Genomic DNA, 26463 nt, shown 5'->3' on the forward strand with positions numbered 1-26463 from the left:
AAATGGCTATCAGACACATGAAAAAATGTTCATCATCACTAGCCATCAGGGAGATTGAAATTCAAACCACATTGAGATACCACCTTATACCAGTTTGGATGGCCAAAATTAGCAAGACAGGAAACAACGTTTGTTGGGAGAGGATGTGGAGAGAGGGGAACCCTCTTGCACTGTTAGTGGGAATCCAAGTTGATGCAGCCACTTTAGAGAATAGTGTGGAGATTCCTCAAGAAATTAAAAATAGAGCTTCCCTATGACCCTGCCATTGCTCTCCTGGGTATTTACCCCAAAGATACTGATGTAGTGAAAAGAAGGGCCATCTGTACCCCAATGTTTATAGCAGCAGTGGCCATGGTCGCCAAACTGGAAAGAACCAAGATGCCCTTCAGTGGATGAATGGATAAGGACGATGTGGTTCATATACACTATGGAGTATTATGCCTCCATCAGAAAGGACGAATACCCAACTTTTGTAGCAACATGGACGGGACTGGAAGAGATTATGCTGAGTGAAATAAATCAAGCAGAGAGAGTCAATTACCATATGGTTTCACTTATTTGTGGAGCATAACAAATAGCATGGAGGACATGGGGAGTTAGGAGAAGGGAGTTGGGGTAAATTGGAAGGGGAGGTGAACCATGAGAGACTATGGACTCTGAAAAACAATCTTAGGGTTTTGAAGGGGTAGAGGGTAGGAGGTTGGGGGAGCCAGGTGGTGGCTGGTATGGAGGGCATGTATTGCATGGAGCACTGGGTGTGGTGCATAAACAATTCTGTTATGCTGAAAAGAAATTTTTTAAAAGGGCATTTATTGTCAGGGCAGCTGCAGTTGTCCACCTAATGAACAGCCAGCAGAGGCACTTGGATTCTTGAAGGAGTCAGCTTGCTTTTTAAAATCAGAAATCCTATTTCTTAAATTAGCTGGCAAGGAATCACTGCAGTTTTATGTGTGTGTTCTATAAAAAATATAAAATGATTGTATGCTCATAAGGTAAGTTTATTTAACATTTAACATTTAAGCATCCCACTCTTGGTTTCAGCTCAAGTCATGATTTCAAGGTTGTGGGATGGAGCCTGATGTGTCCCAAGTTGCAGGGGGTTTGCTTGTCTCTCTCCCTCTGTTCCTACCCCTGTTCTCTCTTTCTCTAGATTAAGTAAGAATAAGTAAGTAAAATCTTTTTAAAAATTCAATGAAGGTACTGTTTTAATAAGTTATACTTGATCGAGTCTAAAGAATGTCTTTTGTTCCCAGTTAAGTATAATATCAACCGCGTACAAACTTCAATTCAGTTTTTATTCACTGCTGTCTCTCTCCCACTTAAAGTAATGCCTGATGTATAGTGGGCATTCAGTAATTATTCATTCAGAATGAACGAATTCTTTTGTCCCATGATTCCCACATTTTGCTTCCCTCCAGGTTCGTTCCACTGCTGCAAAGGATGTAGCCATAGACCTTTCTACTTACCCTTCAGTAATTTCGAACTGAGAGGTAATATAGCGTAATGGAAGGAATTTTGGTATTTGATAGTTGTGGATTATTCAAATTCAGATTCTGTCATACTAACTTCTCTGAGTTTCCCATTCTCCATCTATAAAATAGGGCTAATGCCTACCTCGCAAGGATTAAATGAAGTAATGTAATTCAAGTGTCAGGCACAGTGCCAAAACCACAGTTGACATTCAGGATATAGTTGCAGCGGTTAGCAATGACAGTGATGATGGTGGTGATGATTGTGATCACAGAAAAGACATGGGCTGATCATTGCCTACTGAATAAATCTATAAAATGTGACTGATAATTATTTTGCTGTTATGATTATTCTTTTTTTTTTAAGATTTTATTTATTTATTTTACAGAGATCACAAGTAGGCAGAGAGGCAGGCAGAGTGAGAGGGTGGAAGCAGGCTCCCTGCCAAGCAGAGAGCCCCATCCGGTGCTCGATCCCAGGACCCTGGGATCATGACCTGAGCCGAAGGCAGAGGTTTAACCCACTGAGCCACCCAGGCGCCCGTTATGATTATTCTGTAAATGTGGCTAATTAAGCCTAGGTGTGGTTGTTCATGAACTGTCACATACAAGTCTGTGTGTAGACATAGTTTTGTTTTGGGTAAATATCTAGGAGTGAAATTATATGCTAAGTGTATTTTTAACTTTTTAAGAAACTGCCAAACTATTTTTCAAAGAGGTTGTACCATTTTACATTCCCACCAGCAGTGACTGGTGGAAATAGGATTCATTCTTGAAGGATGTCTTCAATTTCCAAAGCAAATAAATAATTGAAATGTTATATGATGGTGGTCATAAGCTAACCTTATATGAACTTACTCATAGAGTTGGTTGTGAGGATGAGATGAACTAATGCATAAAAAGCATTAGCAGAGTCAGTGCTCCTCATCCTTTAGTAGTATCATTATTATGTTAATTTAATTTCTTTGGTCATTAATAGTAGTATATTGTGACTTATCTTGACAGACTAAAAATAAAGATAAAGAGGCTAGACTTTAAATATTAAAGTCACATGTTATGTAAAAAATACATTCATGGGACACCTTGGTGGCTCAGTCATTTAAGCATCCAACTCTTGATTTTGGCTCAGGTCATGTTCTTAGGGCCGTGAGATCCAGCCGTGGTTGGTGGGCTCTGTGCTCAGGGAGAGCTTAAGATTCTGTTCCTTCCCTCTTCCTTCTCTTGCACACGTGGTCTCTCCCTCTCCTCTCTCAAATAAATAATTTTTTTTTCCAAAGATTTTATTTATTTATTTGACAGAGAGAGAGAGAGAGACAGTGAGAGAGGGAACACAAGCAGGGGGAGTGGGAGAGGGGGAAGCAGGCTCCCCACGGAGCAGAGAGCCCAATGTAGGGCTTGATCTCAGAATCCTGGGATCATGACCCGAGCTGAAGGCAGATGCTTAACCAACTGAGCCACCCAGGGACCCCTAAAATAAATAAATAAATCTTTAAAAAAAAATTACTCATATTCATGAAAACATTCTTAAAGATAATATACATTCCTTTTTCTTTCCAGTAGAGGGGATGGTGAGATTTTAGGGCTTGCTTGCCCAGCAGTGTAGTAAATGCTAAGGCTTGCAGGAATTGTCGCTGTGGGATTTTTGTCATCTTTCTTTAGCTTTAGCTCTCAGTGAGTGACCTTTCATTATATACTGTTTATTTTAATCCTCAGGGCCTGAAATGTATTACTAATTTAGAGTTGATTATTTCATTTTAAAAAATAAAGATATATACATTGACTTGTGATTATTTGGAAATGTTATTATAGAGACAGCACCTTCACTTTGGGACGTGGAATTTGCGAAGCAGTTGGCCATGGTAAATGAACAGCCCCTTCAGAATGGTTTTGCAGAGATGATCCAGTGGACCAAAGAGGGGAAGCTGTGGGAGTTTCCAATTGACAATGAAGCCGGTAAGTTAATTTCAGAGGTTTATAAAATTCCGTATGGAGATTAAGTCTGGTTGGTGTTCAGTCATAGAGTCTAGATATTTACATGAATTTCAAAACTGTATAAATATTTCTGTGCTGTCTGAAAAGAAATTTTTTTTTATTATTATAATTTTTTATTTTTTATAAACATATATTTTTATCCCCAGGGGTACATGTCTGTGAATCACCAGGTTTACACACTTCACAGCACTCACCAAAGCACACACCCTCCCCAATGTCCATAATCCCACCCCCTTCTCCCAAACCCCCTCCCCCCAGCAACCCTTAGTTTGTTTTGTGAGATTAAGAGTCACTTATGGTTTGTCTCCCTCCCAATCCCATCTTGTTTCATTTATTCTTCTCCTACCCACTTAAGCCTCCATGTTGCATCACCACTTCCTCATATCAGGGAGATCATATGATAGTTGTCTTTCTCTGCTTGACTTATTTCGCTAAGCATGATACGCTCTAGTTCCATCCATGTTGTCGCAAATGGCAAGATTTCATTTCTTTTGATGGCTGCCTAGTATTCCATTGTGTATATATACCACATCTTCTTGATCCATTCATCTGTTGATGGACATCTAGATTCTTTCCATAGTTTGGCTATTGTGGACATTGCTGCTATAAACATTCGGGCTCAACACCCAATGAAAAGAAATTTGACAGTGTTTTTTTTTAAGTTAGAATTTCTTTTAATTCTGGTCTTTTTTTTTTTTAAGATTTTATTTATTTATTTGACAGATAGATATCACAAGTAGGCAGAGTGACAGGCAGAGAGAGAGGAGGAAGCAGGCTCCCTGCCAAGCAGAGAGCCTGATGTGGGGCTCGATCCCAGGACCCTGGGATCATGACCTGCACCAAAGGCAGACAGTTAACCGACTGAGCCACCCAGGTACCCTTAAACGTCCAACTCTTGATCTCAGCTCAGGTCTTAAGCCCTGTGTTGGACTCTGCGCTGGGCATGGAGTCTGCTTTAAAAAAATAATAAAATTTTTAAAAGCAAGCAAAACCATACGTTAGAATTGTATCATGAATTTCTTTTCTTTTCTTTCTTTTTTTTAAAGATTTTATTTATTTGACAGAGACACAGCGAGAGAGGGAGCATAAGCAGGGGGAGTGGGAGAGGGAGAAGCAGGTTTCCTGCCAAGCTGGGAGCCCGCTGTGGGGCTTGAACCCAGGACCCTGGGATCATGACCTGAGCCAAAGGCAGATGCCCATTGACCTAGCCATCCAGGTGCCCCATGTCATGAATTTCTATGTGACATGAAGGTGTTGACTACAAATGATGACAGTTTCCTAACTGCTAAACAGGAGATAACCTGGAAAACCTTCTCATACATTAAATCTTGCGTATGAGATGATATTTTGGTTTTAGAGGACATTACAACTCTTAAGTTTTATGCTGGTTATCTTTTACTCATAAAACTAGTGCACTAATGAGATGTAAGGTTCTTGTGCTTAAATGCTACTCAAAGCAAAAATGTTAGAAGACTTCAAGACTTTTTGGAACTCTGGCTCCATACCTAGGTTCTTCGAACTGCTAGACGCTATGTTATCTACTTTCCTGAAGATTATTCTCTAGATATTACTTCTCCGTCACTCAAAAGGAAAACAGTATTACTATGCAATTTATTTCTTATGCTTTTTTTTTTTTAGGTGTATTTTCTATTAGAAGAGATTCAGTTTTGTTTTTCAGAGTCCATAGTCTCTGAAAAACTATCTGAGCGGTTTGACGTGGCGGCGGGGGGGGGGGGGGTTGGGGGAACCAGGTGGTGGGTATTAGAGAGGGCACGGATTGCATGGAGCACTGAGTGTGGTACAAAAATAATGAATACTGTTATGCTGAAAATAAATAAAATATAGATTAAAAAAAAAGAAGAAGAGATTCACTTACTTTTATGATACTGTTAGCTAGGAATTGTAAACATCGCGGTAAGTCTTAGGAAAATGTAGTCCATATTTTAACCTTTGTAGTAGTATGCTGTCATTGTAACATTTTATTTTTTTATAATCTTTCATTTGTTTGGATTAATAAGTGGAATGGAAGCTTAAGTATCAGAAATATTTTGTCTTATATCTTCATAAATTATTACTTTGTGTAGGAAAACTTTTTGAAGACTGATAAAACCTTTAAGAAATTCTGAATATTTTGTGGATTTGTATGGTATATGCAGTCATAAAGGATGCTATGTTGCTGTGTTTCACCTGGTATATACAAAATGTATATTTCTCAAGGTATTATTCTTTCCAGGGGCACCTGGGTGACTCAGTCGGTTAAACATCTGCCTTCAGCTCAGGTCACGATCCCAGGGTCCTGGGATCGAGACCCACGTCAGGCTCCCTGATCAGCGGGGAGCCTGCTTCTCCCTGTGCCTCTGCCCCTGCTGCTCTCCCTGCTTGTAGTCGCTCACTCTTGTTCTTTCTCAAGTAGATAAATAAATAAAATCTTTTGAAAAAAAGTTAAAAAAAAAAAAGTATTATGCTTCCCATACTCCGGTAGGTATCAGGGAAGGGTGACAAAAAAGCCCAAGGACTTTTCAGTTGTGCAAACAAGAGTACAGATCTAGCTGTCTCAGTGATTAGGCATTTGCCTTTGAGAAAACAATTTAACCTCCTGAGGTTAAAAAACCAGATCAGTTTCCTCATCTGGGAAATTAAAGGTACCTCATTGGAAGAATGTAAGAACTAAGGCAAAGTTATTTGAGTTGCTCAGCACAGTTCTTATTGTATAATACATGTAAATAAATGTTAGTTCATGTCCCCTCTGTATGAACACAGAATTTTAAAAGAAAAAAATTAGCAGAATGCAGTATGTGGTATTAAGGGAAAAATTCCTTATTTGATGAAACATGCATGTTCTGAGTCACCATAATTAAAAATATGGTTCTAAAACACAATATTGAAGTAGAATAACATGAGTTTTTTCTTTTAAGATTTTATTTATTTATTTATGAGAGAGAGAGAGAGAAAGAGAGAGAGCGCATGAATGGAGTGAGGGGCAGAAGGAGAAGCAGATTATCTTCTGAGCAGGGAGTCTGATTTGGGGCTTGATCCCAGGATTCTGGGATCATGACCAGAGTGGAAGGCAGACTCTTAACCAACTGAGCTACCCAGGTGCCCGAACATGTGACTTTATTTAGGTGAGACAGTGGTTAGGGGTTCAAGTTTTGAGTGAGTTGTATGCTAAATCTCACTAAGCCTTACTTCCTCTGTCTATAAAATGATGGGAATAAAAATAAAATTTATTCTTCTTCTGAATTCAGGTGATTCTTCTGAAAATCAAGTGAGGTTATACAAGTAAAGCATCATCAACCATCATCATCTCTGTTCCTACAACAGTATTATTAGAGGGTTTTACTGTACTGCAAGGATCTTATATTTTAAACTGTTAGTGAGGATTTTTTTGGAACCACCAAATAGGATAACAGGAAAGTAAGGGTTAGTGTACATTGTCATCAAAAATAAAACACTTGGGGGCACCTGGGTGGCTCAGTGGGTTAAAGCCTCTGCCTTTGGCTTAGGTCATGATCCCGGGGTCCTGGGATCCAGCCCCTTGTCGGGCTCTCTGCTCAGCAGGGAGCCTGCTTCCTCCTCTCTCTCTGCCTGCCTCTCTGCCTACTTGTGATCTCTGTCAAATAAATAAATAAAATCTTCAAAAAAAACCAAAACAAAACAAAACCACTTCAGTTCATCAAAATCTTGAATGTCCAAACTCCAAAGAAATTTATCTTAAATTTGACCTGGGTTTTGAGCAAGTTTAATTTTTACAAAAAGAAAACAAAAACATGTTTTGGCCAGGCTAGGGAGATAAATGTGACAAGTTTCCATATATACCTGTACATATTATTGATGCTTCAGGATGGGAAAGGGAGGTATCTCATTTCCAGCTCCTTGAGGCAATTGTTATTGGAATGAAAAACAGGAAAAGAACTGTGGAAACTTTCTCACTTTGATCACTCCCCTCAGTATACAGTTTGGAACTTGAGAATACTTTAAGAGAGTGGCATTCGAATTTGAAGCCTCAACAGTTTAATAATATTCTTCTGTATTTCTTATTTTTAAATTTTAAGATTAACAAAATGTCATGCTGTCTCTACTAATAGTTAGCTTCATGAAGATTTATTTAGATGCTTTGAGGGAAAAGTGTTTTATTGTTAGGGGTGGGCCATGCCAGTTTCTGAACATAATACTGAAAATGACAAAATGACGTTTCCTGTGTTGACAGCTTTACTTTCCAGTGTTGTGTTTTTCATTTATATAAAAAATTGCAGCGTGTTATTTTACCACATAAAACATATAAATTATTTTCCACTTTGAAGTAGCTTTTTTCCAGGTTGTTGTTGTTATTCTTAAGAACTGTCCCTTCTGTTTCATTTTGGCAGCATAGAGATTCGTAAGAGCAGTTAGATGGCATTATTCCCACTTAGATTTTGTAGTAGTTACTATATATTGGAGTGATGATAAAAGCATTTTTATTTTAGCCTTAACTTTGACTTTAAATTTAATCATGTTTTTACTAGTACACAGTTAATAGAGTCTTGCTCTTGAATATTCTTTAGCCATATATATGCCACCAAAAAAATGTTAAACTATAAGTTTGGAAATGTATCAGTTTTTGGTACATAACATGCTACCACCAAAATTAGTAAAACAACAACTAACTTACAACTGCTCCTGAATTTATGGGTTTTCTGGCTAGTTCTGGCAGCTTAGCTGCGGGTAGTTCCCTCTAGAGCGGCCTGTCTCACATGTCTGGTTGTGGGTGCCGGCTCTTGTCAGGGGAGGTAGAGATAACCGTGTTATCTGTCACGCATCATCTCAAAGACTAACTTGGACTTCTTCACACGACTGTAGTAGAGATCATAACAGCAAGGAAGAGCAAGTATTGACGTGTAGGTACTTTTCAAGCCTGTGTTTGCACAGTGTTGAGTAACTTCCCATTGACCAAAGCAGGTCACTTGCCACCCTGAATTCAAGGGTTTGAGAAACGGACTCCATTTATGCAAAGAATGACAAAATCATTCAAGGGGAATGTCTAGAAGCACGAGAGTGATACGATATGTGGCCATTTATCTGTCTACCACCTTGATTTATTTTTTATTTACTTCAATTTTAATAAAAATAATGTATAGGGGCACCTGGGTGACTCAGTGGGTTATGCCTCTCTGCCTTCAGCTCAGGTCATAATCTGGGGGTCCTGGGATCAAGCCCTGCGTTGGGCTTTCTGCTTAGTGGGGAGCCTGCTTCCCCCTCTCTCTCTGCCTGCCTCTCTGCCTGCTTGTGATCTCTCTCTCTGTGTCCAATAAATAAATAAAATCTTTAAAAATAAATAAATTAAAAATAAAATAATGTATAGATATTTAAGTATCCATATAAAATTTTTAAAATCTCTTTCAGTAAATATAAACTAACTCCATGTGAGTAGAAAGCTTTTTTTTTTTTTTATTAAAGATTTTATTTATTTATTTGACAGAGAGAGATCACAAGTAGGCAGAGAGGCAGGCAGAGTTAGAGAGAGGAGGAAGCAGGCTCCCTGCTGAGCAGAGAGCCTGATGCGGGACTCGATCCCAGTACCCTGAGATCATGACCTGAGCCGAAGGCAGTGGCTTAGCCCACTGAGCCACCCAGGCACCCTGAGTAGAAAGCTTTTAAGCCTTTTATATTGAGATAATTGTAGATTCACCTGCCACTGAAGAGATAATAAATATCCTAGATAGCCTCTACCCATTTTCTCCCAATAGTTAACTTCCTGCAAAACCGAACCGTAGTACAGCCAAGCAATTGGCATTGATAGAATTCTCCAGCCGTGTACAGATGTCAACCAGCTTTACAAGTATTCCTTTATACATGTGTATTTAGTTCTGTGCAATTTTATCACATGTGTAGACTCAGGACACCAACACCACGGTCAAGATACATGGTTCCATCATCTCAGAGCCCTCTTAGAGCCCTTCTAAGCCACACCTGCTTACCTTCCACTGCCTCCCCTTCTTAGTCCTGGATCCCTGGCAATCACTAAATTTGTTCACTATTTTTGTAATTTTGTCATAAGAAATATATACAAATAGAATCATAGAGTGTGTAACCTTTGGGAATTAACTGTTTTTCACTCAGCCTGATTAATTACCTGGAAATTTAGCCAATTGTTCTATGTATCACTATGTTTGTGCCTTGTTTTTTGTTGTTTGGTTGGTTGAGGTTTTTTGTTTGTTTTTTAATTGAGTAGTAGTCCGTGATTTGAATGTGCCCTATAGTTTGTCTAACCATTCACCTGGTAAAAGACATCTGGGTTGTTACCAGTTTGGGGCTATTATGAATAAAGGTACTATAAATATTTTTGTACAGAGTTTTGTATGAATATAGATTTCTGTTTCCTTGGGGTAAATACCCAGGAGTGAAATTGTTTCATCATATGGTAGCTGCATGTTTAGTTTTTCTTTTCTTTTTTATTTTCTTAACGTTTTTTTATTTATAATATGTACATCCAACATGGGGCTCAAACTCACAACCCCAAGATCAAGATCACATGCTCTACCAACTGAGCCAGCGGGGCGCCCTACATGTTTAGTTTTGTGTGTGTGTGTGTGTGTGTGTGTGTGTGTTTTGTTTTGTTTTGTTTTTGCTTTTTGAAGATTTTACTTATTTGTTCATTTGAGAGAGAGAGAAAGTGAGAGTGCAGCATGAGCCAGGGAAAGGACAGAGGAAGAGAGAAAGGGAGAAGGAGACTCCCTGCCCAGGGCTTGGGAGGAGCCTGACACACTGCTTCATCCCAGGGCCCTGAGAAGACCTGAGCTGAAGTCAGACACTTAACCAACTGAGCCACCCAGGGATCCCCTGCGTGTTTAATTTTTTTTAAAGAAGCTTCCAAACTGTTCCCTAGAGTGGCTGTGCCATTTTATATTCTCACCAGCAATATGTGAACCATCAGGCTTCTCATTCTCACCAGCATTTGATGTTGTCGCTGTTTTTCTTTTAGATATGTTTACATTCTGATAGATGTGTATTGATAGCTCATTGTGGTTTTAATCTGCATTTCCCTAATGGGTCGAGAGGTTGACCACATTTTTCTTGTGTGTGTTTGCCATTTATTTATCTTTTTCAGTGAAATGTCTGTTCTTCTTTTTTGCCCATTCTCTAATTGGATTGTTTGGTTTTCTTATTATAGAGCTTTGGGAGGTTGTTGTTGTTATTGTTTATATTTAATACATTCTAGACCTTTATTAAATCTTTCGTTGCATTGAGGCACCTGGGTGGCTCAGTCGGTTAAGCATCCGACTTTTGATTGCAGCTCAGGTCATGATCTCAGGGTTGTGAGATCAAGCCCCTAAAGGAAGGATCAGGGACCCACTGTTAAAACTTCATTTAACCTTAACTACCTCCTGAAAGGTCCTGTCTCTAAATATAGTCACATTGGGGATTAGGACCTCAACCTATCAATTTTGAGGAGATAGGATTAAGTCCTTAACAGGGTCTATTTCTGGGCCGTCCTTTTTGTCCCATCAATCTCTGTGTCTGTCCCAATACCACACTTTTGATTATTGTAGCTATTTCAGTAAATCTTAGCATTATTGCTCCCATTTTATTCTTCTCTTTCAAGATTGTTCTCAGACTTATGCCTTTCATATAAGTTTTAGAATAAATTTGTTGGCAAAACTTTACTGAGATTTTGATAGGAACTAGTATTGGTTTTGTTGATTTTTCTCTATTTTTCTTTCTATTCTTATTGATGTTGGATGTTATCTTTATTATTTCCTTCCTTAGCTTGCTTTAGAATTATTTATCCCTTTTGCTAGTTCTCCCCCCCCCCCATATGTGCCATAACTTACATAAGACTTCAGCGGGTCCTCCCAGCACCATCAACCCCCGCCCTGAGTTCCAGCTGGGGTCCAGCCTCTCCGGAGTCCTCCGGGAACCTGGACAAAGGGAAGCAACTCCGGGGGCCCGGGCTCCCTGTCCTCTGGGTCCTCCAGCTCCTGGGCGCGCGGGCCGGGGGTTCCACGGCCTGCGCGGGGGTTCCATGGCCTGCGCGGGGACCTGTGTGCCGCCTAAGCCGCGGACTTCCGCTTCTCCGCGCCGGCCCCGCGCTGCCAGCCCCCCGCCACACGGGTGCTCCGGGCCCCGGGGGCCGCCGCCCTTTGCGCTCCCCCGCGAGAGTGCGGGGCGGAAGGCCGGCGGGCGGACGACGTGGGTGTTAAGCGGCTGCCCCGGCGGCGGAGGCAGAGCGGCGAGCCAGCGGCGCAGCCCGAGCAGCACGCGCGGCCAACTGTCCTGGCCGTGAGCGCAGCCCCAGAACCGCCGCTCCGGGGGTGGCGGGAAGGAGCGGGGCGCGAGCGGGCCTACGCGGCGGGGCGGGGCGGTGCGACCTTCCCGGGCAGCTGGCGGGCTTCTGGGGCCCGCGGCCCGCGCGCCGTCCACGCGCCCAGGTCGTTACGGGCGCCGTGGGCCGCGCGGCTCGCGCCATCAACGCGCCCAGGTCGTTACCGACGTCTTGGGCCAGGGCTCGCGCCGTCCGCGTGCCCAGGTCGTTACAGGCGCCGTGGACCGGGGCTCGCCGGACACTCCGGGGCTCCGCGGCCTCCCTTCTGTAGAGTCACCTGCCGGGAAGGGTGTCCTCTTTGCCCCCGCGGAGCGTCATCAGGCCTCTGGGCACCGCGCCGCCCGTGCCCGGGCCCGAGTGGGGGCGGTTATGAATGAGAGACTCGTGCAGGTTGTTGGGCTGGAGTCCGAGGACGAGAAAGCGGGAAGCAGTCTCCCTGGCGGGCCTGTGCCCCCGGGATCTGGAGCCTCGGAGCGCGATTGCCTGGCCGGCGTGTTAGCGGGCAGACGGGCCGGCATCGCAGCGCCTTGGGTCCGGCTCTAGTCCTGGGCGGGAGGGCAGCCGGGTTGGCTTGAGCCTGTGCTGCAGTCTTCTCCTCCTTGGTGTTACCTGGTGGAGCAGGTGGCCTCAGAGCCTTCTCCCAGGCAAGAGACCCATTTCCCCTGGGAACTTCAGAAGGCTGTGCCGCTGGCAATGTTGTTTGTCTCTCAGTCCTGGATTTGGACCCCTCTGTGCTTGCAGGAGAGGTAAAGGGGCGCGAAAAGGGATCAGCTTTTTAACTGGCTCAAGACTGAGTTTTAACTTCTGCTGACCAGTCTTGCCTCCCCAAGCCGAATGTATTTTTCCAGACTTCTTGAAGCCGCCTTTTTAAACACACAATAATGTGAGTCAGTTGCTGAGTTAATCCGTTAGTTCCCATCACTGTTTAGTATTTTAGTAATTCTCTTGAGTCCTTACTTGTGGGATTTGATGCATTTAAGTTTCGCATACCGGAAGGGGTTAAATTCACAGCGATGACATATAGTAGGATCTATGCCTTTCTTATAAACTAAGAAAGAAATGTTGGCACCCCAAGAATTCAACCGACGGAGAAGCCACATGGGTTAGGCCCTGTGTGACTCTCCCCACTTGCATCCATTTTCGCTCTAAAATGCAGGGTTCGGTGCTTGTTTTTTGCATTTCTTTTTGGTCAGGTTGGAATACTCAGGAATTCAGTATTGCTTGGTAGGCACACACCCAAAAGGCAAGACTTGAGTCCTCTGACTAAACTTGTATGACCTTGGAAAAGCTTTTGCTTTGTGGCCTCAGTTTTCCATCTGGAAAAGGAAGAGATTGGATTAGGACCCTCATAGCCTTCTCTAGGTACAGGATGGCCACAACCTCGTCAACTGTAGTTACTGATACTGCCTCTCCTGTCCTATCAATAACATAAAATGCATGTCTTGTCTGTTTCACTTAGTTGCTTTTTCAAGTCCAGTACTATGCTTTTGTGGTTGCTGGTTTTACAGTTTGGTTTTGTTTTTCAAAGAAAGCAAGATTCTTGGTGTCTGATCATTCACAGCAGGTGTCAAGTGGTTAAAAAAGACTTCTTAGGGGATGAAATTATTTTCCGCTGACGTTTAGGTCCGCGTTGGCATTCATTAATAACCCAGCTGGCCCACCACCCTCCAAAGGGTGGCCTGAGTGGGAGCACAGAGGTCTTTAGCGTGATGAATAAAAATTGTTCTTTGGTATTGACGGATAAGTCACTTACTTAGTTTGAAAACCACACAGAATTGGTTGCTGAGGTGGTTATCTTGATATTATGTGTTAATGAGCCACCTTTCCTTTTTTATAAAAATCTGTATTTTTAAAGTCCATTTCTCTGTGATAGTTGATTTTTGTCTTGACAGTTGAGGAGTAGACTCTAGTTTTCCCAAACTTTTTAGCTCTAGCCCAAACATGCTGAAACAAGGTACTAGGAGAGAAGCTTAGTTATCTGAATATTTTACTGGTGCTCCAGTGATTCTTATAAAACAAATTTAGGACACAGTGTTGCTTCTCAAAATGTGATTGGTGGCCAGTCATTATCAGCCTCATCTGGGAGTTTGTAGTAACTGGCAGGTTTCTGGTCCCACCTGAGGCCTAGCACATCAGAATGTGTATTTTAACAAGGTTCCCATGTGTTTTATGTACATGGTTATGGTTGAGAAGGTCTGAAGAGGCCTTTGGTGACCATGACTAATGCTTGGTGCTGTGCTCCGTAGTTCTAAGAACAGCTGTCCCTTGTGGCTATTTTGATTGCCTTTATATTATGATAATTCTATTATTCACCTTTGATATGGGGGGACCTCCAGCTTAAGGGTTCCAAGGGCTCATCCTGCTGGTGGAAGATCAGGAATTGAGACCCACGCATATGTAACTTAGCAGAACGCCTAAGCCATTATTTTCCAGACCTACTGTTTTTTGACCTCCTCTGAGGGACTCAACTCAGGCTGCTGTCTGAATTTAGAACTGAGCTTAGTTTCCTGACAGTTCCACTTAGGCCTCTGAAAAACTAGTTTGTTATGGCTTGGGTGTCTGTGGTATTTGGCATTCACTTGTAGATTTTCAGAAGAGTTGGTTGAAATGCTCCCTATGAGTGGCTAGAGCTGTGATAACTCACGGAAGGGTTTTGACTTGCGAGTTTTTCATGGGGAGATGGTGGGCGAGTAGAAGGCAGGCCTTTGCTAAGCTGCACTGATACCCTCACTGCCTTTTTCTTTCTTTCTTTCTTTCTTTCTTTCTTTCTTTCTTTCCTTCCTTCCTTCCTTCCTTCCTTCCTTCCTTCCTTCCTTCTTTTCCAAAAGGGAGAGCTGATCTCCCAGCTCCCAGAGGTTGACGTCCCAGTAACCAGGCAGCAGTTCTAGAGAAAGGCTGCAGAGGCTTCACTGATGGTGAGCTCTGTTCTCCTTTCAGGGATATGAGACACCCGTCATAAGCTGCGGAGAGTTGCCTTCCACAGAGACCAGCAGAGGAGTGGGCCAACATGAAGTCCAGTCCTGCCATTCAAACTGCCATTGACCTCACAGCGGGGGCTGCAGGTAATTCCAGGGAAAACCCATCCTCTAGTGTTGGAGTACCTGCTACAAGTGGGATCCAATGAAGGCGTGGTGAAAATATTGCTTTTGTCACTCCCAGAAGCAAAATGCTTTCTCCTTGGAGGGAACCCATGTAATGGAGTGAATCCGTCTAATTCAAGAGTAATATCGTCTCTAAGAATGGCAGAAGGTAGAGCAGTTCCCTTACAATAAAACTCTGAGTGTGGGCGCAGGGTGGGAATGTCCTCAGTTCACAGCTGGAAAACCTCACAGCTCAGAGTTGAAGTCCTTTGTCTATTGTCACACAGCTGGCATGTTCAGGTGACGTGGGATTTCACTCTAAGCCTGGCAGTCTTCAGAGCCCTTGTAGTCCAGAATCCTACTATGCCGTCTGTCCAGGGAAGTCCTACTTACTGTCCTTATTGCTGCCAAGGCAAGAAAGGAGGACACTCTTTAGAAATGTCTTTGGTAACTGAGACTGATTTTTGATGGTTTCTAAAGCCCTAAAAAGAAAAGACAGGCCCTAGGATTTGCCAGGGAAGGGTGCGCTGGGCAGGGGCTGAGCCCCAGGGCTGTGGCCTCAAATGGCACAGGTAAATACTCCTGGGCAGCGCTTGCAACACACAGGCCAGTCTTTAGATATATCACCTTTACTCAGCCTGAGGGCACTAATTGGAAGTGTGTGCATGGTGACTTGGTTCTCTAGGTTCCTGTGCTATTTTAGTGCCAGAGGAGTGCTGGGATGCTCCTATTTCCCAGATGAAACCCCTGATTTACCCTTGCCCCTTACACTGATTCCCTTTTATAAGAAGAAAATTTTTTTTTTATTAACATATAATGCATTGTCATCCCCAGGGGTACAGGTCTGTGAATTGCCAGGTTCTTACACTGACTCTTATAAGGGCCTCAGGTCCTGGGAGTGGAGTGGCCAGAGGGGTGAGTCGCCTGTTCTCCTCTTATCCACTGGGACCTCCAGGTCAACAGATCAGGTGCAGCCAAGGGCCACCCTTGTCATCCCATCATTCCCTTACCTGTGAAAAGAAGTTACCGTTTAGAGAACAAAGTATTTTCTCCTGAACCAAAGGTCAGTGGAGGTAGGCTAATTGAGAAAGGCTATAGACAGTGCATTACAGACTGATAAGAAGTACAGGTACCAGCTCCCAGTTTAGAGTCCACAGGAGTGTCCTGGCCCAGGAGGAGGGGAAACTAAGGGTGGCCTAGGTGTCCACTGGCTTCTTGCCTGCTGAAGGCCTTGGGTCAGTTCCATACAAGCTGCAGCTGGTAACCCATGGCCCATCCAATGGCCCCATGCACCACTCCCATCCCCATGCCAACCCCCAGGCCACATTGGGATGACCCTGACCGTGGGAACAGTGGACCCATTTGCCTGCCTCTGGCACCCTCTTAAATGTCCTGCAAATGCTCTGGGCTCAGTTTTTGTCTCCACCTTAGGGTGGTATTTAACCACAGGAGAGATTCTCAGCTTTTGGAATTAAATGTTAGTCAGTCTGCCAAAGACGTAGAATCTGATGTGATCAAATTTTCGTTTTCCTGGAAAGGCATTTCTGTGTGGACAGGTATTTGCGTGCGACTTACGTGCTTTACAGTAAATTTTAAAGATACAGATAGCAGTTGTATTGTTGGGAGTCTGGTGTGTAAGGCCTTGGGGGCATGTTTTTTTAAAATATTACCATGTTTTCAGCCCATCTACATATGGCCTTTAATTCTCCTGATAAGTAGTTGGGATTTCTTCTTGCCCTGGTCTCAGGGGGTCACCCGTCATTGATGTAGCATGGCCCTGCAGCATCTGACTTTGGGGGACAACAGGGTCCTTGACAGGGGTCCGTGCCAGGTGGACCTGGCAGGTGAGGGGTGAGAGGTGAGGGACTCGTTGGTGGCAGGGGAGGCTTGTGTTAGTGACCTGCGAACTTCTACTGGGACGCGCTTGGCATGCAAACGGGAAGCCATAGCCCCACTTTGGATGGGTGGCAGTCCCCCAGTGTGGAGCTAGGAGGGCCTGCAGAAACCTTTGGATCTGATGCTCACTGTATAGTGTATAGGACACCCTGAGACGCCGAGTGCGTTTGCCCATGATTGTGCAGCTAGATGGTGTCTAGACAGGGCTAGGACGTTGGTTCCTTGGTTCCTTGACTGGTGCTGTTGTTGTCTTTGTTTTAAAACTCCATAATGGTTGGCTCCGTAGCTCAGGGGTTAGAGCGCTGGTCTCGTAAAACTCCATAATGTGCAACAGCCCTCCTGGGGGTGGAGGTTAATCTCAAGCCTCTGCTGCCAGCTGTCTGGTTGGGACATTGGGCCATCGTGGACTGAGGTGATCTCGGTGTAGTATACACATGTTCTTTTCCGTGTCCCTCCTTTTCTTTGAAATAGACCTCCCCCATCCAGCAGGTTTTTGGTCCAGTTCATCTGCTGGAAAATGCTGGGAAGCTGGCACTACCTGTCTGCTAGTGTAGGAGAAATTCGAGAAACTCCAAGCAGCTAGGATGGGTGAGGATTTGAAGAAGATAGGTCACTGTGTAATGTTGAAATGAGACAGTGTGGAGCTCAAAAGTTAAATTCCTTCATGAGGAACCTTGGTCTCCCTTTAAAATACAATAGGGTTTTTTCTTTCTTTTTAAAAAAAAAAATAATATAGTAGTTTTTTGACAACTATAACCCGCCCCCTGCTTTAACTTTGTTGCTGTATGCCTTAAGTAGCCTAGCTTCTCACTGTGACCCAGATCATTGATTTTTATCCTCTCGTGCCAAAATTCATAATTCTCCTGGCCCTTTGGATGTCTTCTTTGGAAAAATGTCTATTCAGGTCATCTGCCCATTTTAAAATCAGAAAGTTTAGGTATTTGTTGTTATTGTTGCTATTTTTTTGATGTTGACTTACAGAAGTTCCTTGTATATTTTGAATATTAACCCCTGGTCAGATGCGTCATCTGCAAATATCGTCTCCTGATGCATCATTTGGAAATATCCCCTCCCGTTCAGTAGGTTGTCTTTTTGTTTTGTTCATGGTTTCATTCACTCTGCAGAAGAGTTTTATTTTAGTGTAGTCCCAATAGTTTGCTTTTTTTTCCCCTCACTTCAGGAGACCTATCTAGAAAAACGTTGCTAGGCCAGTGTCAGAAGTCTTACTGCCTATGTTTTCTTTAGTTTTATGTTTGTTTTATGTTCAGTTATATGCAGTTTTATGGTTTCAGGTCTCACATTAGGACTTTAATCCATTTTGAGTTTATTTTTGTGTATGGTGAAAAAAAGTTTCATTCTTTTGGATGTATCTGTTCAGTTTTCCCAATACCATTTAGAGAAGAGACTGTCTTTTCCACCATTGCATATGGCTTCTTCTTCTTTGTGGAGTAATTGACCCTGTAAGTGTGGGTTTATTCCTGAAACGTTTTTATTTATTTATTTTTAAAGCTTTTATTTATTTATTTGACAGAGATCACAAGTAGGCAGATAGGCAGGTAGAGAGGGAAGCAGGCTCCCCACTGAGCAGAGAGCCTGATGGAGGGCTTGATCCCAGGCCCCTGGGATCATGACCTGAGCCAAAGGCAGAGGATTAACCTACTGAGCCTGCCAGGCGCCCCTGAAACTGTTTTTTTTTTTAAGATTTTATTTATTTGGGGCGCCTGGGTGGCTCAGTGAGTTAAAGCCTCTGCTTTCCGCTTGGGTCATGGATCCGGGGTCCTGGGATCGAGCCCAGCATCCGGCTCTCTGCTCAGTGGTGAGTCTGTTTCCTCCTCTCTCTCTGCCCGCTTCTCTGCCTACTTGTGATCCCTGTCTGTCAAATGAATGGATAAAATCTTAAAAGAATATATGAAAATCTTATTTACTTGACAGAGAGAGACGACAAGCAGGGGGCAGTGGCAGGGAGAGGGCGAAGCAGCTTACCCGCAGAACAGAGGAAGCCTGATATAGGACTCTCTCCCAGGACCCCGGGACCATAACCTGAGCTGAAGGCAATCACCCCACAAACTGAGACGCTCAGGTGTTCAGTGTGAGTTTATTTCTGGGCCTCTGTTCTGTTCTTTTGATGTATGTGTCTCTTTCTGTGGCACTACTGTACTGTTTTGATTACTACTGCTTTGTAGTATTTATTTTTTTTTTGGAAGGAAAAGGTTTAATTTAAAGATTCAAGATTCATCAATATTAATGATAAAGTTACCTTTCTCTTGATAAGAGCTCAACTTTTGCCTTTCTCATTTTAACGTTTCTTGCCACATTTTTTCCTGTGTTTTTCTGTTACTTTCACCCCATCTCTTCCTGTCTATTGTCCTATTGACGCATTCCCTCCCTCTCCCCAGTAGTTTACACTCAATCTTTAGCAAAAGGCCAAGAAGTGATCCCCAGTAGTTTAGAATCTATACTTATACATAAGCTACGACGATTAAATTCATTTTAACACACTCTTTAACTTTACCAACATCTAGGTAGTATCCGTAACCTTCTTTTCCTATATTCCCCAAGAACACTGTTAGCTGTTCATCTTCCTGAGTAGAAATGTGGCATTTTATTTTCCTGTTTTCCTTTTTTGATGTGGGAGAAAGATAATCTACATTGTGTGTATGTGTTTATACTCACCCTAGATTGCTAAAGTATATCCTCCAGTGATTCTTTCAAAGAGGGTATGCAAGAAACAAACTGTGAATTCTTTCATATCAAAAAATGTCTTTTTTTTACCTTCAAAATAAAATGCCATTTTGGCTGGATGGAGGATTCGAGGTTTAAATGTTTTTCCCTGCAGAAATTTTATGTTACTGCCCCATTTCCTTCTAGCATCCATAGTGTCCAGTAAGTCTGCTGTCAGTCTGATTCTTGTTCCTTTGTAGGTTCACGCTCCTCTTTCTGGAAGACTTTATGATTTTTTTTATCCTCGGAATTCCCAGATTCCTAGGAGTCTCTATTCATCAATCTTACTGAGTACTTGGTAAGCACTGACAGTCTCAAGACTTGAATTTTTCTTGGCACCTGGGTGGCTCAGTTGGTTAAGCAACTGCCTTTGGCTCAAGTCATGATCCTGGAGTCCTGGGATCCAGTCCCACATCCAGCTCCCTGCTCAGAGCTTGGTCTGCTTCTCCCTCTGACCCTCCCCCCTCTCATGCATTCTCTGTGTCCCTCTCTCATAAATAAATAAAATCTTAGAAAAAAAGATTTGAATCTTTCTTTAGCTCAGGGAAGTTTTCTTCAATTATTAATTATTTCCTCTGCTCCATTCCCTTTATTATCTTTTCCGGGAATTCCTGTCAAATGGATGTTGGAGCTTCTGGATCTCTCCTCTATATCTGGATCTTTCTTTATTATCTCTTTGGCCCTTTGCATTGTAACCTTAGAACATTCTTCAAGTCCATCTTCTAGATCATTCCTTGTCTCTTCAAGTATGTCTCTTTGGCTATTCAGAGCATCTATGGAGTTCTTTATTTCCAAGACATCTGGATAATAATTTTTAATATTTCTAATCTCCTCTTTTATCTCTTTGAAGTTATTTATTCCACTTCTAAAATTTTCTTCTCTCATATTATCTGTTTCTTTAGGTGTTGGCACCGTTGTTTGCAGCGTTTTGTGTCTCTTTTCCTTCAAACTATGGTGATTCCTGATGGAGTACTCAAATTTGTACATAAATGCCTATTCTGCTTACCAGAACTTATCTCTAGTGACTTTGAGGGAGAGGCCAAACACAAGGTTAGACAGGCCGTCCCAATTCCTTGATTTATGAGCATATCTGTTTCCTCTTTTTTCTGGGTTTTTTGTTCCATCCAAGGTTTCACCAATTTTAATGGTATCACCAATTACCCCATCCCCCACCCACCTCTCTTCCAACAACCCTGTTTTCTAGAGTTAAGAGTCTCTTATGGTTTGCCTTGCTCTCTGCTTTTACCTTATTGTATTTTCCCCTTCCTTTCCTTATATGAATCTGTTTTGTTTCTTATATGCCACATGAGAATGAAATCATATGATATTTGTCTCTCTCTGACTTTTTTCGCTTATCATAATACCTCTAGTCCCATCCATGTTGTTGCAAATGGCAATATTTCATTCTTTATGGTGGCTGAGTAATATTCCATTGTGTGTGTGTGTGTGTGTGTGTGTGTGTGTGTGTATGTGTGTGTGTATATATATATATATGAATGATATATACCACATCTTCCTTATCCATTCATCTGTTGATAGACATCTAGGCTCTTTCCATAGTTTGGCTATTGTGGACATTGCTGCTATAAACATTGGGGTACATGTGCCCCTTCAGATCACTATGTTTGTATCCTTTGGATAAAACGGAATAGTGCAATTGCTTGTTCTTAGGATAGTTCTATTTTCAACATCTTGGGAACCTCCATACTGTTTTCCAGAGTGGTTGCACCAGCTTGCATTCCCACCAACAGTGTAGGAGGGTTCCCCTTTCTCCACATTCTCGCCAGCATCTGTCATTTTTTGACTTGTTACTTTTAGCCATTCTGACTGGTATGAGGTGATATCTCATTGTGGTTTTGATTTGCATTTCCCTGATGCCCAGTGATATGGAGCACTTTTTCATGTGTCTGTTGGCCATCTGGATGTCTTCTTTGCAGAAATGTCTGTTCATGTCCTCTGCCCATTTCTTGATTGGATTATTTGTTCTTTGGGTGTTGTATTTGCTAAGTTCTTTATAGATTTTGGACACTACTCCTTTATCTGATATGTTGTTTGCAAATATCTTTTTCCATTCTGTCAGTTGTCTTTTGGTTTTGTTAACTGTTTCCTTTGCTGTGCAAAAGCTTTTGATCTTGATGAAATCCCAATAGTTCATTTTTGCCCTTGCTTGCCTTGCCTTTGGCGATATTCTTAGGAAGACGTTGCTGTGGCTGAGGTCGAAGAGGTTGCGGCCTGTGCTCTCCTCAAGGATTTGGATGGATTCCTTTTGCACATTGAGGTCCTTCATCCATTTTGAGTCTATTTTTGTGTGTGGTGTAAGGAAATGGTCCAATTTCATTTTTCTGCATGTGGCTGTCCAAATTTCCCAGCACCATTTGTTGAAGAGGCTGTCTTTTTTCCATTGGACATTCTTTCCTGCTTTGTTAAAGATAGTTGACCATAGAGTTGAGGGTTTATTTCTGGGCTCTCTATTCTGTTCCATTGATCTATGTGTCTGTTTTTGTGCCAGTACCATACTGTCTTGATGATGACAGCTTTGTAATAGAGCTTGAAGTCTGGAATTGTGATGCCACCAACTTTGGCTTTCTTTTGCAATATTCCTTTGGTTATTTGAGGTCTTTTCTGGTTCCATATAAATTTTAAGATTATTTGTTCTATTTCTTTGAAAAAAAATGGATGGGATTTTGATAGGGATTGCATTAAATGTGTAGATTGCTTTAGGTAGCTTAGACATTTTCTCAGTATTTGTTGTTCTAATCCGTGAGCATGAAACACTTTTCCATTTCTTTGTGTCTTCCTCAATTTCTTTCATGAGTACTTTATAGTTTTCTGAGTATAGATTCTTTGCCTGTTTGGTTGGGTTTATTCCTAGGTATCTTACAGTTCTGGGTGCAATTGTAAATGAGATTGACCCGTTAATTTCTCTTTCTTCTGTCTTGCTGTTGGTGTATAGAAATGCAGCTGATTTCTGTGCTTTGATTTTATGTCCTGACGTTTTACTGAATTCCTGTACAAGTTCTAGCAGATTTGGAGTAGAGTCTTTTGGGGTTTCCACATAATGTATCATACTATCTGCAAAGAGTGACAGTTTGACTTCTTCTTTGTCAATTTGGAATGCCTTTAATTTTGTTTTGTTTTCTGATTGCTGAGGCTAGGACTTCTAGTGCTAAGTTGAATGGCAGTGGTGATAATGGACATTCCTTTTGTGTTCCTGACCTTAGCAGAAAAGCTCTGTTTTTCTCCATTGAGAATGATATTTGCTGTGGATTTTTTATAGATGGCTTTGATGATATTGAGGTATGTACCCTGTATGCCTACACTGTGAAGAGTTTTGGTCAAGAAAGGATGCTATACTTTGTCAAATGCTTTTTCAGCATCTAGAAAAGTATTCATAGAAATACTATGAATAGAAAAGTATTCATCCAGTATTCATCCTGGGTATTCATCCTTTCTGATGAGGCACAATATTCCTTTATATATATAAACCATATCCTGTTTATCCGTTCTTCCCTTGAAGGGCATCTTGATTCCTCCCACAGTTTGGCGACTGTGACCATTGCTGGTATAAACATTGGGGTACAGACGGCCCTTGTTTTCACTCCACCTGTATCTGTGGGATAAATATCCAGTTGTGCAATTGCAGGTCATAGGGTAGCTCTATTTTTTTATTTCTTAAGGAATCTCCACACTGTTTTGCAAATGCTTATGTTTTAAATTAAGATAAATGACTGAAGGTAAGTATGTATCTTTTTATGCTTCCCTGCCTTGACTTCACTTGATTGGATGATAGGATATGTACTGTGTCTGTGACTGTACACAGCCACAAGGACATGGAATCTGCAAAAGTGTTTTTCAGATGGGAAAATCCCAGTTATAGAGACCCAGGGATGGCCTCCAGACAGAACTGAAATGTTAACAGTCTTTACCACTGAGAGCAGGGTTGGTAATAGTCAGAATTCCTTTAGCAAGAAGCCTTTATGTATCACAGTTGGTAAAAAGTCTTTTTTGGAAGTACTTGGCTTAGAATGTTTTCCAAACTGTGGGTTGTAAAATAAGTTTAGTTGTTCATTGAAAAAAGGAAAAAAAGAATAGGAAGTAGTATATAACGGTAAGTTTGAAATTTCACAAAGTAAGTTCAGCATACACTGCCTAAGACAAAAGCTGTAGATAAGTGTATAAATAAAAGACACACTGTACATTTTTCAAATCAGATTTTGTATAGCAAGGCAAAAATATAATTTAGAGTAAAACATAAATTTTGAGGATGAAATAGCATGAAATCAAGGGTTTGCTTTAAAATGCTATAGGGAGTGCCTGGGTCACTCAGTTGGTTAAGTGTCTGACTCTTGATCTCAGCTCAGATCTGGATCTCAGGGTGGTGGGTTCAAGCCCTCCACTGGGCTCTGTGCTGGGTGTGGAGCATACTTACAGCTTACTTTAATGATACCTTAATAATATCCAATTTCTGGGGCATGTGGGTGTCTCAGTCAGTTGAGTGTTTGCCTTCAGCTTGGGTCATGACCCTGGGGCTCCCTGCTCACTGGGGAGTCTGCTTCGCCCTCTCCTTCTGCTCCTCTCCATGCTCTTGGTCTCTGTAATGCACACATACACTCTCAAATAAGTAAATAAAATATTTAAAAAATACACTCAAGCTGGCCGCAAGGACAAGAACTTATGTATCTTCTTTAGCGGTGTGTGGAGCTCAAGTACTTTCGTGATGAGGAGGCTACTCTCTGCCAGACACAGACCTTCCTTGAACTTAGTCACAGTTAAGCCTCCACCCCCAGACCGAGCTTTTCCACAGTCGTATTAATTACGTCTTGGTGAAAGGTTGTAGCGCTTTCCCTGGGTCTGGTTAGGTGTCCTTGCAGTCGAAAGTGGCCTATAGGAGCCACATGTGCCTCCCTTCTTGTTCCTTCCCCACAGCACAGAGTTCAGAATTTTTCTTCTAAGGGAGATATTCACTCATGAGGCAGCAAACATAAGCATGCCTAGTCATATCATGGCATTCAAAAAATGTTTCTTTAATTAATGATTCTCCCTAAATTCTATGTAAAAATAAAAACAAAAACAAAATTAGGAATGCTGAGGATAGACTTTTCGCCTCCACTTAAATTGAGTCTTCTGTTGTTTTGCAGAGTAGATACGTTGGATATTTTGCAGAGGTGAAAAATATTTACAATATGACTCTCCCTCCAAAAAAAACAGTGAAGATCGAAAAAATTATTATCCATTCAATTCATGGTAAGTGATTTATGTGTCATTGATGAGTTGGCCAGTGGGGAAATGTTCTGACTCTTGAGGCGTGGGATGGTTGCTCCCATGTGTGTACCAACAATCCCAACTCATGGCTGTCCTTTTATGCATTCTCACATGTAACCCCTCCTGGTGGAAGAGCCCAGAAGTCCTTAGATGCCCTCTCTTCACCAGTTTGTGAGGGCTTCATATCCTTCTGTCTTCTATTCTCACTGCTGCCTTGGCTTCAGCGCAGGGTGAGCTTTTAAGAATTGGACCCTGATGGAGAAGAGAGGAAGGGCTCATGAGCCCTGGAGACCACCTCTTCCTCATGTCCACCTCTAGTTCAGGGTTCATCTGGCAGCCCTGTACCATTTGCTCACATGAGCCTTTCAGAAACCTTCTTTTCCCTCTCATCATCCTGGTCTCTCCCTCTCACCTCCCTCCTGCACTGTTAGTCCCCTCATCCCCAGCAACTCGAGAGGTCTTGATATGTCTTAAATACATAAAGTTGTCTTCAATACCCAAACAACAAATGAAATTTGTTGCCACAAATTTTCTTTTAGAAATAACTACCAAGTGCCTGCTTTGGGCTAGCCCCCTGCCAGTGTTTCTCTGCCCTCAGGAAGGAGAGGAATGAGTGCGCATGGATATAAAGAGCTGACCACAGTGTTGGGGCACACACAGACTGGACCCTGCCAGCTGAGGGTCAAGGTCAAGGATAGCTTCCTAAGGAGCACCACCCAGGTCTTCCTTACTAGAATCTATGTAAACATAGAAAGGGGGTTGGGAGAAACCTGGACTCAGGATGGTGGGGGGAGGAGGGGCATCTTTCAGCCTCCTAGCTTCTATTACTTATTACCAGGAGTAAAAATCCTGATCAATTTTTAAAAGAGCTGACTGTTCTCATGCTTCTAGAATGTCAGGAGAGGGACTGGGATCTATCATCATGCAGGGAGGCAGGAAAATTAGATCTTCCATCTCTGGGACTTAAGAAATGAAGGAGAAGGGGAGGGGGAGAACCATCCTAAAGTCTTTAATTCTCCATCAACCACCCCGCTTCCTGCACAGCTCACAGGGGAGGCAGCAGAACAGGGCCACCTCAGTGGGGGTGGGCTGGGGCTTCACTCTCACTGCCTGAGGCGCAGTAGGGAGCGATGCTCTGGCTCCCCAAAGTTAAACCATGGCCCGTGCGGAGATGCCGGGTCCCTTATGAGTAGTATGGTGCTGGAGCACTGGTATGCATCCCAACAGGCTTGTATTTTTAGCCTTCTGGGGAGTCCAAAAAATAAGAGCTTGATATAGATATTTTTTTAACATTTCGCCCAATTATTTAGAAATAAAATAATCATTTAAATATATATATATATATATATGTGTGTGTGTGTGTGTGTATCCTGCATAGTAAAAAAAATTACAGTTAAAGTATAAAATGCTTTTTTTCAAATTATTTCTATATCACTTCCTCCCCACCACACACACAGAGGTGGTGGTGAGGAATTTCAGTGGATTACCACAGTTGGATTGCATCGGTTTTCGGCTTGTGAAAACCAATGTCAACCCAGGAGGATTGTTTCTGTGGGAAATTTTGTCTAGGTTTCCAAACAAGCATTGTGCAGGCAGACCCTTGAAACATGGCCCATTCGGGCAAAAGGCTGCTTGTGTATAAAAATTAGCAACTGTTGGTGAAAAGGCTTTGCAGACTGCAAAGTCCTCTAGAGAGTCCATGATGACCGTTTCCTTGGCTGTGTGTGAATTAGGAGGGAGAGAG

The 26463-nt window shown here is 42.3% G+C and overlaps 2 protein-coding genes and 1 pseudogene across 8 annotated transcripts in view; 2 read left to right on the top strand and 1 right to left on the bottom strand.

Moving 5' to 3' along the window:
- The window catches only part of LOC309848615 (mitochondrial ornithine transporter 1-like), a 308432-nt pseudogene that overhangs the window by 63163 nt on the left and 218806 nt on the right, over window positions 1–26463 (bottom strand). The gene's annotated exons all lie outside the window — the stretch shown is intronic.
- Window positions 1–26463, top strand: part of LOC309848619 (small ribosomal subunit protein mS31-like) — a 53601-nt gene that overhangs the window by 5421 nt on the left and 21717 nt on the right. For 5 of the 6 annotated variants that reach the window (XM_082700510.1, XM_082700511.1, XM_082700512.1 and 2 more), the window contains one exon: window positions 3279–3422. In XM_082700510.1, the coding sequence (XP_082556636.1) occupies window positions 3279–3422 (144 nt within the window). Of the gene's footprint in view, window positions 1–3278; window positions 3423–4507; window positions 4952–26463 lie in introns of those variants that run through there. The other variant, XM_082700513.1, reaches the window with a different exon arrangement.
- Window positions 10650–24621, top strand: LOC309848621 (uncharacterized protein). The gene is made up of 3 exons (XM_082700516.1): window positions 10650–11717; window positions 14698–14822; window positions 24596–24621. Exons 1-2 carry the CDS (start codon window positions 11254–11256, stop codon window positions 14717–14719), a joined length of 486 nt encoding a protein of 161 aa, XP_082556642.1. The 5' UTR covers window positions 10650–11253; the 3' UTR covers window positions 14720–14822; window positions 24596–24621.

The sequence above is a fragment of the Mustela nivalis genome (genome assembly GCF_964662115.1).
Source record: "Mustela nivalis genome assembly, chromosome: 15".
Taxonomy (NCBI): Eukaryota; Metazoa; Chordata; class Mammalia; order Carnivora; family Mustelidae; genus Mustela; species Mustela nivalis.